The sequence below is a fragment of the Trachurus trachurus genome (genome assembly GCF_905171665.1).
Source record: "Trachurus trachurus genome assembly, chromosome: 16".
NCBI classification, from domain to species: Eukaryota; Metazoa; Chordata; class Actinopteri; order Carangiformes; family Carangidae; genus Trachurus; species Trachurus trachurus.
This window is the reverse complement of record NC_139902.1, coordinates 26,552,341-26,566,175: the sequence shown is the minus strand read 5'-3', so window position 1 is coordinate 26,566,175 and position 13,835 is coordinate 26,552,341. Positions and strand designations below refer to the sequence as shown.

General features: G+C 41.9%; 1 protein-coding gene across 1 annotated transcript; it reads right to left on the bottom strand.

The window, feature by feature from the left end:
* Nucleotides 1-1,088: 1,088 nt before the first annotated feature.
* On the bottom strand, nucleotides 1,089-12,407 carry LOC310999772 (grainyhead-like protein 2 homolog; the record flags this gene model as incomplete). The annotated part of the gene is made up of 15 exons (XM_083990326.1): nucleotides 1,089-1,203; nucleotides 2,457-2,521; nucleotides 2,671-2,756; nucleotides 2,879-2,970; nucleotides 3,939-3,976; nucleotides 4,062-4,201; nucleotides 4,478-4,535; nucleotides 5,742-5,900; nucleotides 8,800-8,894; nucleotides 10,000-10,111; nucleotides 10,187-10,442; nucleotides 10,853-10,908; nucleotides 11,012-11,470; nucleotides 11,588-11,777; nucleotides 12,394-12,407. 15 exons carry the CDS (start codon nucleotides 12,405-12,407, stop codon nucleotides 1,089-1,091), a joined length of 1,935 nt encoding a protein of 644 aa, XP_083846452.1.
* Nucleotides 12,408-13,835: the final 1,428 nt, after the last annotated feature.

The window sequence follows — 13,835 nt, the reverse complement described above, 5'->3', positions numbered from 1 at the left end:
AGGAGAGACGAGAGCGACTGCATATAAAACTATATTTATTGAATCATTTAAAAGACTGTACATACATCACAGTGCACAAAAGCACATGAAGAATTGAGACGTCAGTGAATCGGGTGTAAACACAGGCAGTGAGCAGGAACAGAGTGCAGCTCTGATGCTTTGCAGTAGCCTCACACAAGGATTGTGTAAATGGACCATTTGGGCTTTGCGAGTCCCTAACTGTCATAAATACGACCGACTACAGACTCTTCGGAGAGAGATAAAGCAATAAACATTTGCACAGAGGAAGCTAAACAGTTTAACGGCATCCTGGAGTCTTGCAGTCTTGTTCCATAATGGTGCCGTCGTGTAATTATAGATCCTGAGACATCAAGCATGTAATCACAGCCGTTATTTCACTGGAAGCAATTTGAAAATATTTTATAGGGAGTAAAAAACAAAAGAAACTATGACTAATCATTTAAAAAAAAAAGAAAGACGGACAGCCAATAAAGATTAGAGAAAGTTCACTGTGGACAGGGATACTTTAAAGGAGAAAAAATGACACACAGACATACAGAAGAAAGCAACGAGCAATTACCTTGAACTGCAGAGCAAAGATAAACTCGCTCCGAAGCGCCGCTCTGACCACGTCATCTAAAAGCTTCCACCACTACAGGACATAATAGGCAGAACGGGCAGAGGCCACAGAGCAGCCAAACAGCCGCCCCTGCTGTTAATCCAATAACACCACTGTGTACTGAGCTCTCCTCTTCCTGTGAAACCACAGGGTGGAAGCTCCTCTGGCGTCATCTCAATCTCTCAAGTCTCAGTCACTTTTGTATGAGCCCATCTAAAAAAAAACTAAAAAAAAACGAATGCACGACGGGTTCATAGTGCAAGAAACTTCCACTCCTCCAGTCTGATCAACAGGTGCTATAGACGGAGATGTGGGGCAACAACTTATGTGGCTTTAATTTTTTTAAAACGGTGATGTCGTGTAATACTGCTCACGATATTCACAGTTTTTCTCACACACTGTGACTCTGACTGTGTGATGATGGGTCTTGAATGAATGAATTAATACAGAGCTGCGGCCGCTACAGTTGTCAGATCTCTGACAGAGTCATACGCAAGGAGTCTGCGAAGGACTCGATGGCCAGGATGAAGGTGTCCTCGTTGGAGAAGTGCTGGACGACGTTGTCATCCACGTTCACCAGGACCCTGAGAAACACAACAAAGAAGGTTGATTCAGCAAATTAACACTTTCCTTGAGTCAGGGTGAATTCCAACTCCTATCTTAACCCTCAATCTCAAAAATGCACGCTCCCGCAAAGTGCTAGTGCTGTCCCGATTCTCAGGATGTTAAGTTGAGGGAAAGGTTTAAGGGCTGTATCGACCCTCAACATTGAGATTCTCCGACACCACCCCTGGGAGCAAGGGCTACCCAGGATGCAGTATTTTCTTTGTTAATATATTACAAAACCATTGTTTTATCTTAGTTTAGGCCCATTTTATGGATTATTTACCTCACTGTTGCATAACATTTATTTTTTATTTTAGGATCTTTTGTCATTGGCCGGCCAGTGCGGACAAGCCATGTTGCTATCGTTTACAAAATGGTCATTTTTCTTGCTGGTAATGTAGTTGTTAAGTTGTTTTATCAAGATACGTAAAATGTCCGACCGGGCTAATGTCATCTCCCGTAGCCGCAGAGTTATCTAATGATAGTTACAGCTGGTGTTTACCTGGTATGCGGTGACTTTCAGATGAATATGTCCATGGTTTATGGTATTTATACAGATTATTTGTTTGAATATCAACATATAACTAACTCAACTAACTTATAGGCTACAAAAAAACTAATAACCAAAGTAGTAACTCACAGATAGTCCACAGCAATTTCAAAAACATGGACCTGATGGACCCGTCGATGATAGAACTGCGTTTGTGGCTTATGATTAAACTGGCAGGGTTAACAGTGCAAATATGAAAAAAATAATAAACTAATGCCAAACCCCCCACAGTCTGAAGACGTAGCCTATCTGCATTTAAGGGGTGTCCCATTTTTAAGTGACAAAATAGCCCTTAACACTTGGTTTTGAGGGCGACTTAGATTAGGGGTTGAGCTTGAGAGTTAAGATAAGAACTGGAATTCACCCTTCATGTGAGTGTTTTCAGCCAGTGTGCCTTTTTATGCATCAGCTCAAATATCCAAACATCTTCTGCATGGACTGATTGGACCCATTGATGGTTCCCAGATGATGTTCCCCAAACCTTATGGTGGCACTTATTTGTGCCAGTTAGCATGAAAACACACTAAACTAAGCTACTGAGTAATATCTGATTGACATTACCCTGTGCATTGTGAGCATGTTCGCATATTAATGTGAGCTCAAAGCACTGTTGTTCTTAATTACAGTCTCATAAAGCATGACCGCAGACGGTGAGTGTTTTGTCTGTGCAGTCTGACTCACCCCTTCTTGCTTTTCTGGTAAACCTTGGTCATCTTGTCGGCAGGCAAAGTGTATTTCTCTGAGATCTGTGAGAAAAAACAAACAAACACTTTATTTTACACATGTTGAAGCAGCCTGAGGTCACAGCGGACTGTTACAGATTATAGATTCTCACAGTTTTCTAAGATAAATGAATCCTGTTTAGCTCAAAGTGGTTTTCCTTCTCAGTACTCACCGCCTCCATCAGAGCCTTGAGGGTTGGTGTATGCAGCATTAAGGCATCGAACACTTCATCACACTCCTTCCTCACATACAGAAGAACTAAAGCAAAGGATAAACAAGATAGAAGAGAAATCAATAATCAATAAATTCTATAAAATGCTTTACGAGGGGTGGCGTACAGTGGAAATATAATGAAAAAGACAAACGTGACATTTACAAACCTCTCCTCTCCTCGTCCACTTTGACCTTCTTGGACTGAGGTGGAGGGGGATCTTCCTCAGCAGCACATGACATCCTCTTCACCAGGACACCCCTGACACACACAAACATACACACACATAAACATACACACACACTCACACCATTTAACCATTGCTTACCCATTTTGTGTACGATATGATACCTTTTCTTTTGAGCACCAGAAATATACATTTCTTATTTTAAACCTGTCCATTTTGGCAAATTGGCCCATTGCCATAATCCCTATAGTCATAGCAGTAGGTTCGTTACCTTTAATTGTCGGTGCAAGCTATTTTTAGAACAGCAGAGCAGAGCCGTGAGCTGCTCAGAGCTACGCTACGGAGGCTAATGGGATTTCTTGGTTTCCTTCATCAAACTCATCAAATACACAATCCAACAACTCCAAAACGCTCTGGTGGACAAGTTGTGACCAATTTGCCAAAAATGTTGAACTATCCCTTCAACCAATATATGAAAAGGGTCATCAGTGCTCATGCCAGGAAACTACTGACACTCAATATGGAAAATTATTTATTCTGGTTGACTCTCGCCCATTTCTTAATTCCTGATTTTCATTGTTTTTAATGGTTCCACTTTCATTATGTCTATATTCTTTTATAATTTCTACATTTCAGTTCTGTTTGTTTGGTTTTCGTTTAATTTTCAGCAGTATCCATCTCTCTCTGTTAATGGTTCACAGAACAAACAGTAAATCATCATCATCTCGACACAAACCAGCAAACTGAACATCCACAGGTGTTTGATGTGCTGCCATACAGTGAATCCTATCCTATTAACCCAAGCTACATGGTGCAAGAACATGTGTTTGGGCTTTCCATAGTGTTGCTTTACAGTAAATGAACAAAAACCCCTTGCTTTCGTTTTTGTTCCTCATCTCTTGCATCAGATGTGAAATGGAGACAATTAATCATCCTACAATTCACAATCTGTTTCAACATGACCCAAACACGGAGCGACTCATAATGAAACCACTTCCCGTTGTTACTCAGGTGAAAGACATGAGCTTTGTGTGATACTCACCTGTCTCTGTCGACCTCCTCTGTGTTCACGGCAAACACCTGCAAACAGAGGACAAACCAATCACAGTGAGTGACTGAATCAGGACATTTCCTCTGTGTGTGTGTTTTTGTGTGTGTCTCTCACCTGTCCTGCTCTCTGCAGGTTTCCAAAGTGGACGTCAGGGATGAAGAGGACCGGCTGGGAGTCCAGGTCCATCATGGTTTTGAACAGTGTGTTTTGAGGCCTCTTGATGGGAGAGCTTTGCCCCGAGCTGCCATTTTTCCCTAATGCAGAGGGAAGAGAGAGAGCATGAACCGAGCATCTGTTGCCAGGCAACCACTTCAGTGTAAGTACAGATATGATAAGGTTTGATCGCATTTTCCTGGCTTTTTAGTCTTCTGCTGTCCTTTTCTGTTCAATTTACTCTTATGATTTCCTGGAAAGTGCTTTCATAACCCGTTTCAACAAATTTCCCATCACAATGTTTTTGTACATTATCAAAATGAACATAATCTCTTTTTTTTTTAAAGCCAAGATGGAGAGAGAAAAACATTTTTTACCTTTCATCCTTTTTCTGAGATTTTTCTTCTCCTCATCACGAAGCTTCCTCTCAGCGCCCTGCAAAAAACACACAAAGAATAAAACACTAAGAGGGTGAATTAAGAGTTTCATAATGCATGCAATGTTTGTCAAGAACACAAAGTCTGACATGATACGATTTTGATTTGGTATAATTCAGAGATCAATATGAGATTATATACTCTCCTGATTTATCACTATCACTTTCATTCATGTCAACTAAAATATACCTTGTCATTTTTATTCCTGAGCTCTGACCAGACATTTACATGACTTTATGACTTTATTTTCAAATAGGATAGCTCCTTGAGATATAACATCTCATTTTCGAGGGGATCCTCATTACAAACAGAAGTACAAAACAAGAGTTCAGTCTTCAATAGTACAAGATCATAATAGGAAGTGAACACAAAACATGATAGACACGCCCAAAATCAGAGAAACCCTCTGCAATAATACATACACAAGAGTGGGCCTGTTTACATATACCGGTATGCACGCACACACAGAATACTTCTACATGCACATACATACATTCATACATGCATGCCTACCTATACTCACAAATAAATAAAGTACATTCACAAGAACAGGGGGAAAACCAGTTTAGATAAACGATGTCCTTGAGAGAATTCTCTCAGTTTAGATAAACTATGTCCTTGAGAGAAATTCTCTCAAGGACATAGTTTATCTAAACTGGTTCTCCTCCTGTTCTTGTGAGAGGGAAAGGTAAATCAGAAACAGGAGCAGGATGTTTGGAAGTGAATAAACAGTGAGGATGTAAAGAGAATGATTGAGATTCACATCTTCTTTTTTAATAAAAATCGTCCTCCTGTTCATTATAAAGTGTCACATTAGGATTTACTGAATTTAGAAGGAAATTGGAAGAACATTAAACTGCTGTTTGTTTGGATTAAAGCAGGATTTTAATGTGAACCTTGATCCTATTGGGAGTCTCAAATAAGATATCTCTTAAATCTTAGTAAGAAGTTACTGTACATACAAGTCTTTGCCAGTGAAATATTAAATAGCAGCAGATACATGCCAGGGTCATTTCAAAATAAAGCTGTGTCTTACATGATGATGATGATATCAGTGTTTTCATTCCAATGCTACTGACTTGTGAGTTATTGAAGAATACATCCAACAGACAGAATAAACCTTTATATATTTAGAGAGAGAGATACTTGCTCATCTCTAACCAGAGCAGGCGGCTGCCAGCCCAGCGCTCACATCCGTCCTCACCTTGTCACAGAAGACCTTGATCTGAGAGAAGGCCCTGTGGATGGGTCTGCTGCTGCAGCTGTTGTAGCTGTAGGTGTCGATCTGGATTATCAGAGGCATCCCCTTCACACCCTTCTGTGACGAGAAGTCTGTGCTCAGACAGTTCACCGAGATAAACACCTGGGGAAACAACAGGACGACGGTCAATGATGTTAAAGGAAACACACACACAAACACACGCACACACTGCTGCTGCTGCTCCGCCTCTGCACACTGACGACAGAGAGGTGTGACTGCCTAATGCATCGCTTTGATCCACTGTTATACAGGTAAAGCAATAATTGGTGAATTAAAACAGGTAATTAAGGTATTACTCTCTTTATTTTAACAATAAAAGCCGTTATTTTCCTGTCACCAGCTGAAGCTTGGTTAGTGTTAAAGCCTCTCTGGCTCACAGCTGATAGAGATTTCTGTTCTGTAGGTGCAGCAATGAGTGAGACGGTCACACTCATGAATCACACAGCAGCAGCAGCAGTAGCCGTTCAGACTCCAGACACAAAAGCCAGCCATGTCAATGTGTCAGACTCTTCTCAATGTCATTTTTCCCTGCTGTTAATTGGTGCATATTACTTACAAATAATTGTGATTTCCGTAGGTTGTGATTTCAGGGTGTCTGCTCTGTAATGTCTAAATAATGCAGCAGGGCAGAGCTGCAGAGCTGCTGCCTCACTGAGAGGCTCAATCATTCATACGCTTGTTGTTAGTATACAGCCATTTAACAATTTAAAACTATAAAAAGGTGCTACAGCTGGTTTTCCTCACACATGTAATTACCTGATGGCAACATTTCCCATGGCTAATGATGACGTGTGTTTATTGCCAAATCACCTAAATCAAGATAAACTCCCGATGAATTTTTTTTCCAGTTAAACAGGATCAACGACCTGAGCAACAGGTCGGCAGAGACGGATAACGGTAGAGATTCCTCCTGATGGCTCAACAGCCAGTTTCCCACTACACGGTATCAAAAGCATCGTGCCCGAACCTGCAGAGGTGAGGGCTGATTGCTGGAAGGGCCTAGAGCACAAATGAGCCTCCTACACACACACACACACACAAACACACACCTCCCTCCACAAATCCACACCTCCACACACAGACCAAAGCCATTTAAATTTCTCCAGAAGTGGTGAACACATTGCTGCTAGCGTCTGGGTGTGTGTGTGTGTGTGTGGGAGGCCTGTGGTGTTTTTGCTTAGTGGATGTACGAGCATTCAAATAGCTTCCTTAAAAAAAAAAAAAGAAAGTTCAGGAGGCCACTGAAAGCGGTCGTTTAGTGCCCACCGCTCGGCCAGGCACAAACAAACAAAGCCAATACTGCTGGAAGCTGCTCGTCCCCATCAATACATTTCACACGCCATTAAAATGAGGATGATGACTGTTGCCTGGCAACAGCAGAGCCATGCTCGGAAAAAAAAAAAAAAAAAAAAAAAACCCCAACATATCATTTGGAATAAAATAGTCTGATTGGAAATCTAACTACACGTTAGGAAACCAAAATGTCTCGATGGCACGACGCAGAGAGAAGAAAGAGACACATGAGCCCACGTTAGCTCATAACAACAACAGAGGTGTGCACTTCCAGCTCATTTCCAGGACGTTTCTGCACAGTGTGGGGGCTCATGACTACAGCCAGTGTGCCGCAGTCTGACTAATAATCATCATCTGGTTTGTATTTGGCAACAGAGCAACAAATCCAAAGAATCAAAAACAAACCACGCCCAAACCAGCTCAGCTCTCCTCTCTCCATGTTCCTGCTCCATCACGCTGCTGCACCTCCAGTCTCAGTTTCAGTTTAGTTTAGTTTATTTGAAAAAGAGACAATGCACTAATTAATAAACATTTGTAAGAAAAACAAAACCAAAAAAACATCTAAATGCACCAGAGTTAGTTTACAAAGCTAGTTTTCATCGCTTGTCCCTCTGCCAGATTGTACAAGGCAGCCTTAAAAAGAGCAACAATGGAATAAAATATACTACCACATGGGGTAAGGCACATTCTATACACACACTAAATGTACATAAATACACATTTGGACTACGATAACGTGATGCGCGTCCACGTTAAGTCATATATATCCTCTGCAAAAACCTACTGCTGCTTCGGCTAATGTAAGAGGTGAGAAGAGCTCGCTAGCATGTGAGTCACATCGCATCACACAGCAGCTAATGCTAGCAAAAAGAGTGAAAGAAGTAACGGACCTAGAGCACGTTTGTGTTGTTTAACAGCTTTAACTGGTTGATGCTGCAACATCTGCAACAACTAAACACTATCATGGCCGCCAATACAGTATACCCATGCAACAAATTACAAACCATAAATACATCAGAAATTAAATCAAGCTACATTATACCCTCAAAAATTAGCAAACCATCTTGCAATGTTGGGGGAAGTAAAACTGGTCCATTCCTCCACCAAGTTCTGTGCAAAATGGTTTAAAGTAGCCTACTTTTGTGTTGTCTGACTGACTGACAGCTAATCTGGCAGAGCCAACAGTTTGGTGACTGAGTGAAGGTGTTGGCTAAACAGTAAATATTTACCCACAAACCCACAGAGTGGAAAACACCTCTCGTCTCCTCTCCTCTCCTCTCCAGGCTGTTTGGGGGATTTCTCATGACGTTTGAGCCACAGCCACAATGTCCTGAGCCCAAAACAGCCTGAAGGGGGCTTGATGCTGTGTCAGAGAGTGTGTGTGTGTGTGTGTGTTTACCACAAAGGTGTAACAGAAGTAGCCTTTGTTTTGGGTTTGTCTCTATGTGTGTGTCTGTGGCTCCAAATAATGACCAGAAACTCAAACCATGAGATGCTCCAACTGTCACAGAGGATGAAATGTGTTGGAAGGAGGTCTGAAATATTCTCCATAAACTTCTCTAAAACTTTGAGATGTCAGGAGTCGAGTGAGTAAAGATCGAGTCTCTAGAAAATCAGACAAAACCAAACTCTAAACTCTGTATCGGATCAATCATTATTTGACTCAAGCAGCATCATCTCCCCACTCTTCCTTTCCATTGTGTTTTACCTTGGCTTCTTCACTGACATCCCATGTGAACGAGACGGCGTTGTAGGCGATTTCCTCCACATTTCCAACCGTGCAGAAGCTTTCCTTGTAGTCGGCTGCATGGAAAGTGAAGACGACAAAAATAATGGTTTCATCAGGGTCAGTTTGGGAAGTTTGGCTAATTCAAGGCACTTTCAAAATTGCAGCACAAGCAATAATACAAAACAATGTAAAATATAATGCACTACATGTAAAAACCCCACTTAAGTCAAAGTCTAAACAAATTTTAAGCTTTTTTTTTTATTTTAAAAAATCTGGTTCTGCAGAAAAATGTCCTCCATGATTAAAATATGATTATATATCACTTTAACAGATAATGCATTTAACACCTTAGTGGCAATGTGCTGTTACAGGTTTTCATCATAAAGCTTGTCTTGACCACTTCAAAAATATTAACTGCTTGAGTACAACAGGCCTACTTTAATTACATTTGGATAGTACGGTAACTAAACTACTTGTGACAAAAACTTGCACTTCAGTTCGCTTCTTTAAATGTTTTTTTTCTGTCTTAGACACATTATCACATGAATCTTTAAGTATCTTCTTCACAGTCTGAAATCTTTTTTCCAAAACAACTTTGCCAATAAATGAAAATCTACAGTAAATTTGTAAAGACTGCCATTAGGGCCTTCGTCGTTACCTCCTTAAAAAAAAACCCTGAGCCTCTGCTTCATGCCGTGGTATTGGCATGAACTTGCCACGGACAGAAAACCACCATAGTGTTTCACATTTCTGGCTCATTCCGATGACTGTGAAGCTACGTGTCGAGGCCTGTCCCTTGTTGATCGTACAGGATATGGCCTTGGTCCAGGCCCCCACCCATTTCTCCTGTTAACGTCTATGCAAATGCGGACCCATTGGCTGTCTTGTCACAAAACTCCTGTGAGAATCGAGGATTGACAGTTATTCAAATTAAGCCTGGTTCCACTTCAGGATACGGGATTCTCATAAAGGCTCCTGAGGGTTTTCCACCCGCTCACTGTCTCTTTAATTGTTCTGTTTGTGCAGCTCAAGAGACGAAGTATCTATATTCCTTTATTACATACAGTAAGTGTGCTTGCCAATTTTCTATCTAGCTCTTTCCTGGAACTGCTCTACTTATAATAAACCCCTTCAAAACTGTTTTGTAGCAGGTAAGACCGACTGTGGTAATCCTCTCACCGATGTCCAGGACTCTCTGTTTGGCCGTGTGCTGACGGGAGTGCCAGTATTTCCAATTCTTCAGCTGCTCATCTCTGCACTTGTCCTCTCCAAAGACGACCATGATGACACTCTGCAGGGAAACAGATCATTTAATCAGACCAAAACCTCAGAAAAATTAGATTTTTTTTAAGGTTTCATGCCTCACCTGTACAATACTGTCTCGCTGCCGCTCAGAGCCTCCCATGGTGCACTGCTCACCCCTGGGTGGGCTCCTATCAGGCCCCTGCGCCGGCAGCGGTCGACCCCCTCGCTCTTTGCCTCTGTGCTGCTGACTTAAGGATGATCTGAAGCCGCTCTTGGACAGCGTCAGGGCGTAGAACTGGCCCCGGTTCAGGTAAGCCATGGGTCCGTCCCCCTGCCGCAGTGACATGCTCGCCTCCAGACTGTAGTGGAAACCATCACTGCAAAGACATATAAACCATGTGACGACCCATCATGAAGACAGTATCTCCTCTAATACAAGAATAAAACACCTTTTTGTATATGCAAGTAACTTATACACAAATGGCATCAACATTTTAATGAATGAAAACAAATTAAAATGAATTTTGAGAACCAGAAAGGGTTGGTCTGATGGGGCATTAAAGAGGATATTATAAGGCTTTAACAAACAGGTTTTATTTACTGACTTGACAGCCAAATTTGTGTTAATCCACAGTTGGAAATAGTCCCCAACAAATGCAATACCCAGCTGATTTAGGGATTTAATTCCGTTTTTTTTTTTTGTCTTTACAAAACATAAAATATTACTAGTGATGACAACATTGTGTGAGAACACAAAACGAACGTCAAGGTTTCTGATTTCACTTACACTGTTTGGTTGTAGTGGAATTTATCAGCTCCAGAGGAAGGACTTCTGTGGTAGATCTGCTAAGAGAAGACATATACTGTATATATGCACCATGTGTTTCAAATGGAGAAGAGCACAAAATCAAAATAAGGTGAAGCAAAACATTAAAAAAAGACACACCTCTCCCTCCACAGCATCCTCATACGTGCTGGAGTCTGGAGTGCTTCTCTCATCATCTTTCAAGTAGCCAGAAAGAGACAAATCATAGCAGCTCGGCTCGTAAACCATCTGTAGCCGCTCTCTGGGTTCCTCTAGACAGGAACCTCCACAGGACGACATTCCCATGGACATCTGCTGCTCCGTCTTGACCACAGCAAGAGCTGCTCCACCTCTACCTCTACCATCGCCTCCTCTGGTGTCTCCTGCAAGGCTGGTGGGTCCATACTTGTAGCCCTGATGTTCTGATGTGTTGGTGGCGGTGCTGCAGCTGCTGTTGTTTAGAGAGAGGTTGACGGGCATGCAGCGCAAAGCCTGAAGGTGCTGGTCTAGCATTTCCAAGTGCCCACAGTTGTTATTGGCTCCAAAAGCAGAGAGGTCTGTGGGTTTGAGAGCGCTGGATGCACGCCCCCTCTCTCTTACCTGACCAGAGTTACACAATAAGCAAACAAAAAAATATGAGATCTGAGACAAATCAGAACACGCTGCGTACTGGAAACTGATTTTGTAATGTGATGTAAAGTATAAAGCGCTCCACACCTTGTAGTAGTCATACAAGAGTCCCAGAGCCGCTGCACTGTCCTCGTCTCCGTTGATGCTCATCATGGCCTTGGTGGCGGCGGTCAGCGGGTTCTCCAGGTAGTTCCTCCACGCCTCATCCTCGCTGTTGAACGGCCGGCCTGAAGGCGCCACCGACACTTCATTGGGTATCACCACCAGGAGCCTTTTACTGCTCAGGGTCAAACGGGACAATGGAGAAGAAGAAGAGACAAAAGAGCCATGTTTGTTGGTGCAAAGCCAATGTGTCATTAACAGAAGTCACGGCTGCCAAGCCACTAAGTCTGCCTCAGGCTGTTTCTCACCAAGCTAGTAGCCAGGGCCATGTGAGGTGTGTTTATCTAAAATTCATCGAGGAACAACAGCTCAACAGTATATACACATCCAAGTCAGAAGAGAGATATAAAAAAAATTAAGAGTTAACTTTTTTAATGTGTCATTTTTTAAAGACACATCTGACAGGAAGAGACATTGTGTGTATATTGCAGTTCTTAATATTCACAGATTAGTCAGATCTTTAGCACATCACTGTAATATCATATTCATATAATAAGTCATGTCTGTCTCCGTGATGCATTTAGAGAAATTTATCTTGCAAAAATAAAAATCACATATCATATTAATGTTTAAAAAATATATAGAATTTATGTATTTTTTATTATAGGCAAATGTTCAGTCGCATTTGTAAAACAAAGAGACAAACAAAAGACAATTAAAATATATAATAACTTATGAAAACTAGAGTAAAACTACTGAAATTCGCCGTAATATGGATGGTTTTCTCCTACCTGTCCAGGTCCATGCTGCCTCCAGGACTCCGCTGTTTGCTAAAGACTTGCTTGAGAAACTGGACTTTCTAGTTAGTGCAGGTAAGTTTTTGTGGGAGACTGAGAAAACTAGGCCGGCAGGAGGCGGGCTGTGTTTAACTCCTCTGTCCAAACAGCCAATGAAATCATCTGTGCCCGCGCGTATAGACTACTACTGAAATATATTAGACTGACTTTGATGTCAGGTAAAATTTTGGAGGTTTCGCATGTGCCAGGTTTGTATTCTGTTTTACGAAGTTGGCAAATTAAGAGAATGTGAGGAGGCAGGAGAAGAAACAAGGAAACGGAGGTGTCTCTGCTGATTGGTTAGATGTTTCTCCCCACAGCTGGCACAGCCGACCCCCCATTGGTGATTCAGTGGGTAGAAAGGCGTTTCCAGTGATGAGGCAGGGGAGCGCACATGCCGGTGTGTAAATCCACTTTATGCGCCAAGAAGTGATTGCAGAGAACGCGCACCTTGTTAAAGCTGCATCGGCCGGTTTTCTGTGAGTCGGCTTCAGTCGCTTTTATCTACATCCAACAGTTAAGATGTGCAAAGACATCTAAGGGAAAAAGAAGAAAGAAAGAAAAAAAGAAGAAGGTAAAAGTAGGCTACGTCAAACTGCAGCTGTTTCTGAACAAGTTGTTCACACAGTTGTGGCCATACAGGTTTTTTTTTTTTTTTTTTTATCTTTATGAGAATCTGTGTTATTTTTGTTGTTAGGGGTGATAATATACTGGCAGCTCAGTCTTTTTAAAGGGATAGTTCATCATATTTGGCAAATTGGCCCATTGCCATGATCCCTGTAGTCTTAGGAGTAGGTTCGTTATTTTTAATTGTAGGTGCAAGCTATTTTTAGAACGGCGGAGCAGAGCTGTGAGCTGCTCAGAGCTACGCTATGGAGGCTAATGGGATTTCTTGGTTTGCCTCATCAAACTCATCAAATACACAATCCAACAACTCCAACACGCTCTTGTGGACAAGTTGTGACCTGCACATTCACCACGCTATGAGATTCTAATGGACCGTTACAAGATGGAGTTGTTTTTGAGGCAAATGCAGAGACTGCTTGCCGAAAAACTGCCCCCGACGGGAATGCACATCAGCGGTTTTCATGAATTTACCTCTAAAACAACTCCGTCTCGTAATGTTCTGTTATTATCTCATAGTGTGGTGAATGTGCAGGTCACAAATTGTTCACGAGAGCGTTTTGGAGTTGATGGATTGTGTATTTGATGAGTTTGATGAGGGAAACAAAGAATTCCCATTAGCCTCCGTAGTGTAGCTCTGAGCAGCTCGCGGCTCTGCTCCGCCGTTCTAAAAATAGCTTGCACAGACAATTAAAGGTAACGAACCTACTCTTAAAACTATAGGGATTATGGCAATGGGGCAATTTGCCAAAATGTTGAGCTATTCCTTTAAG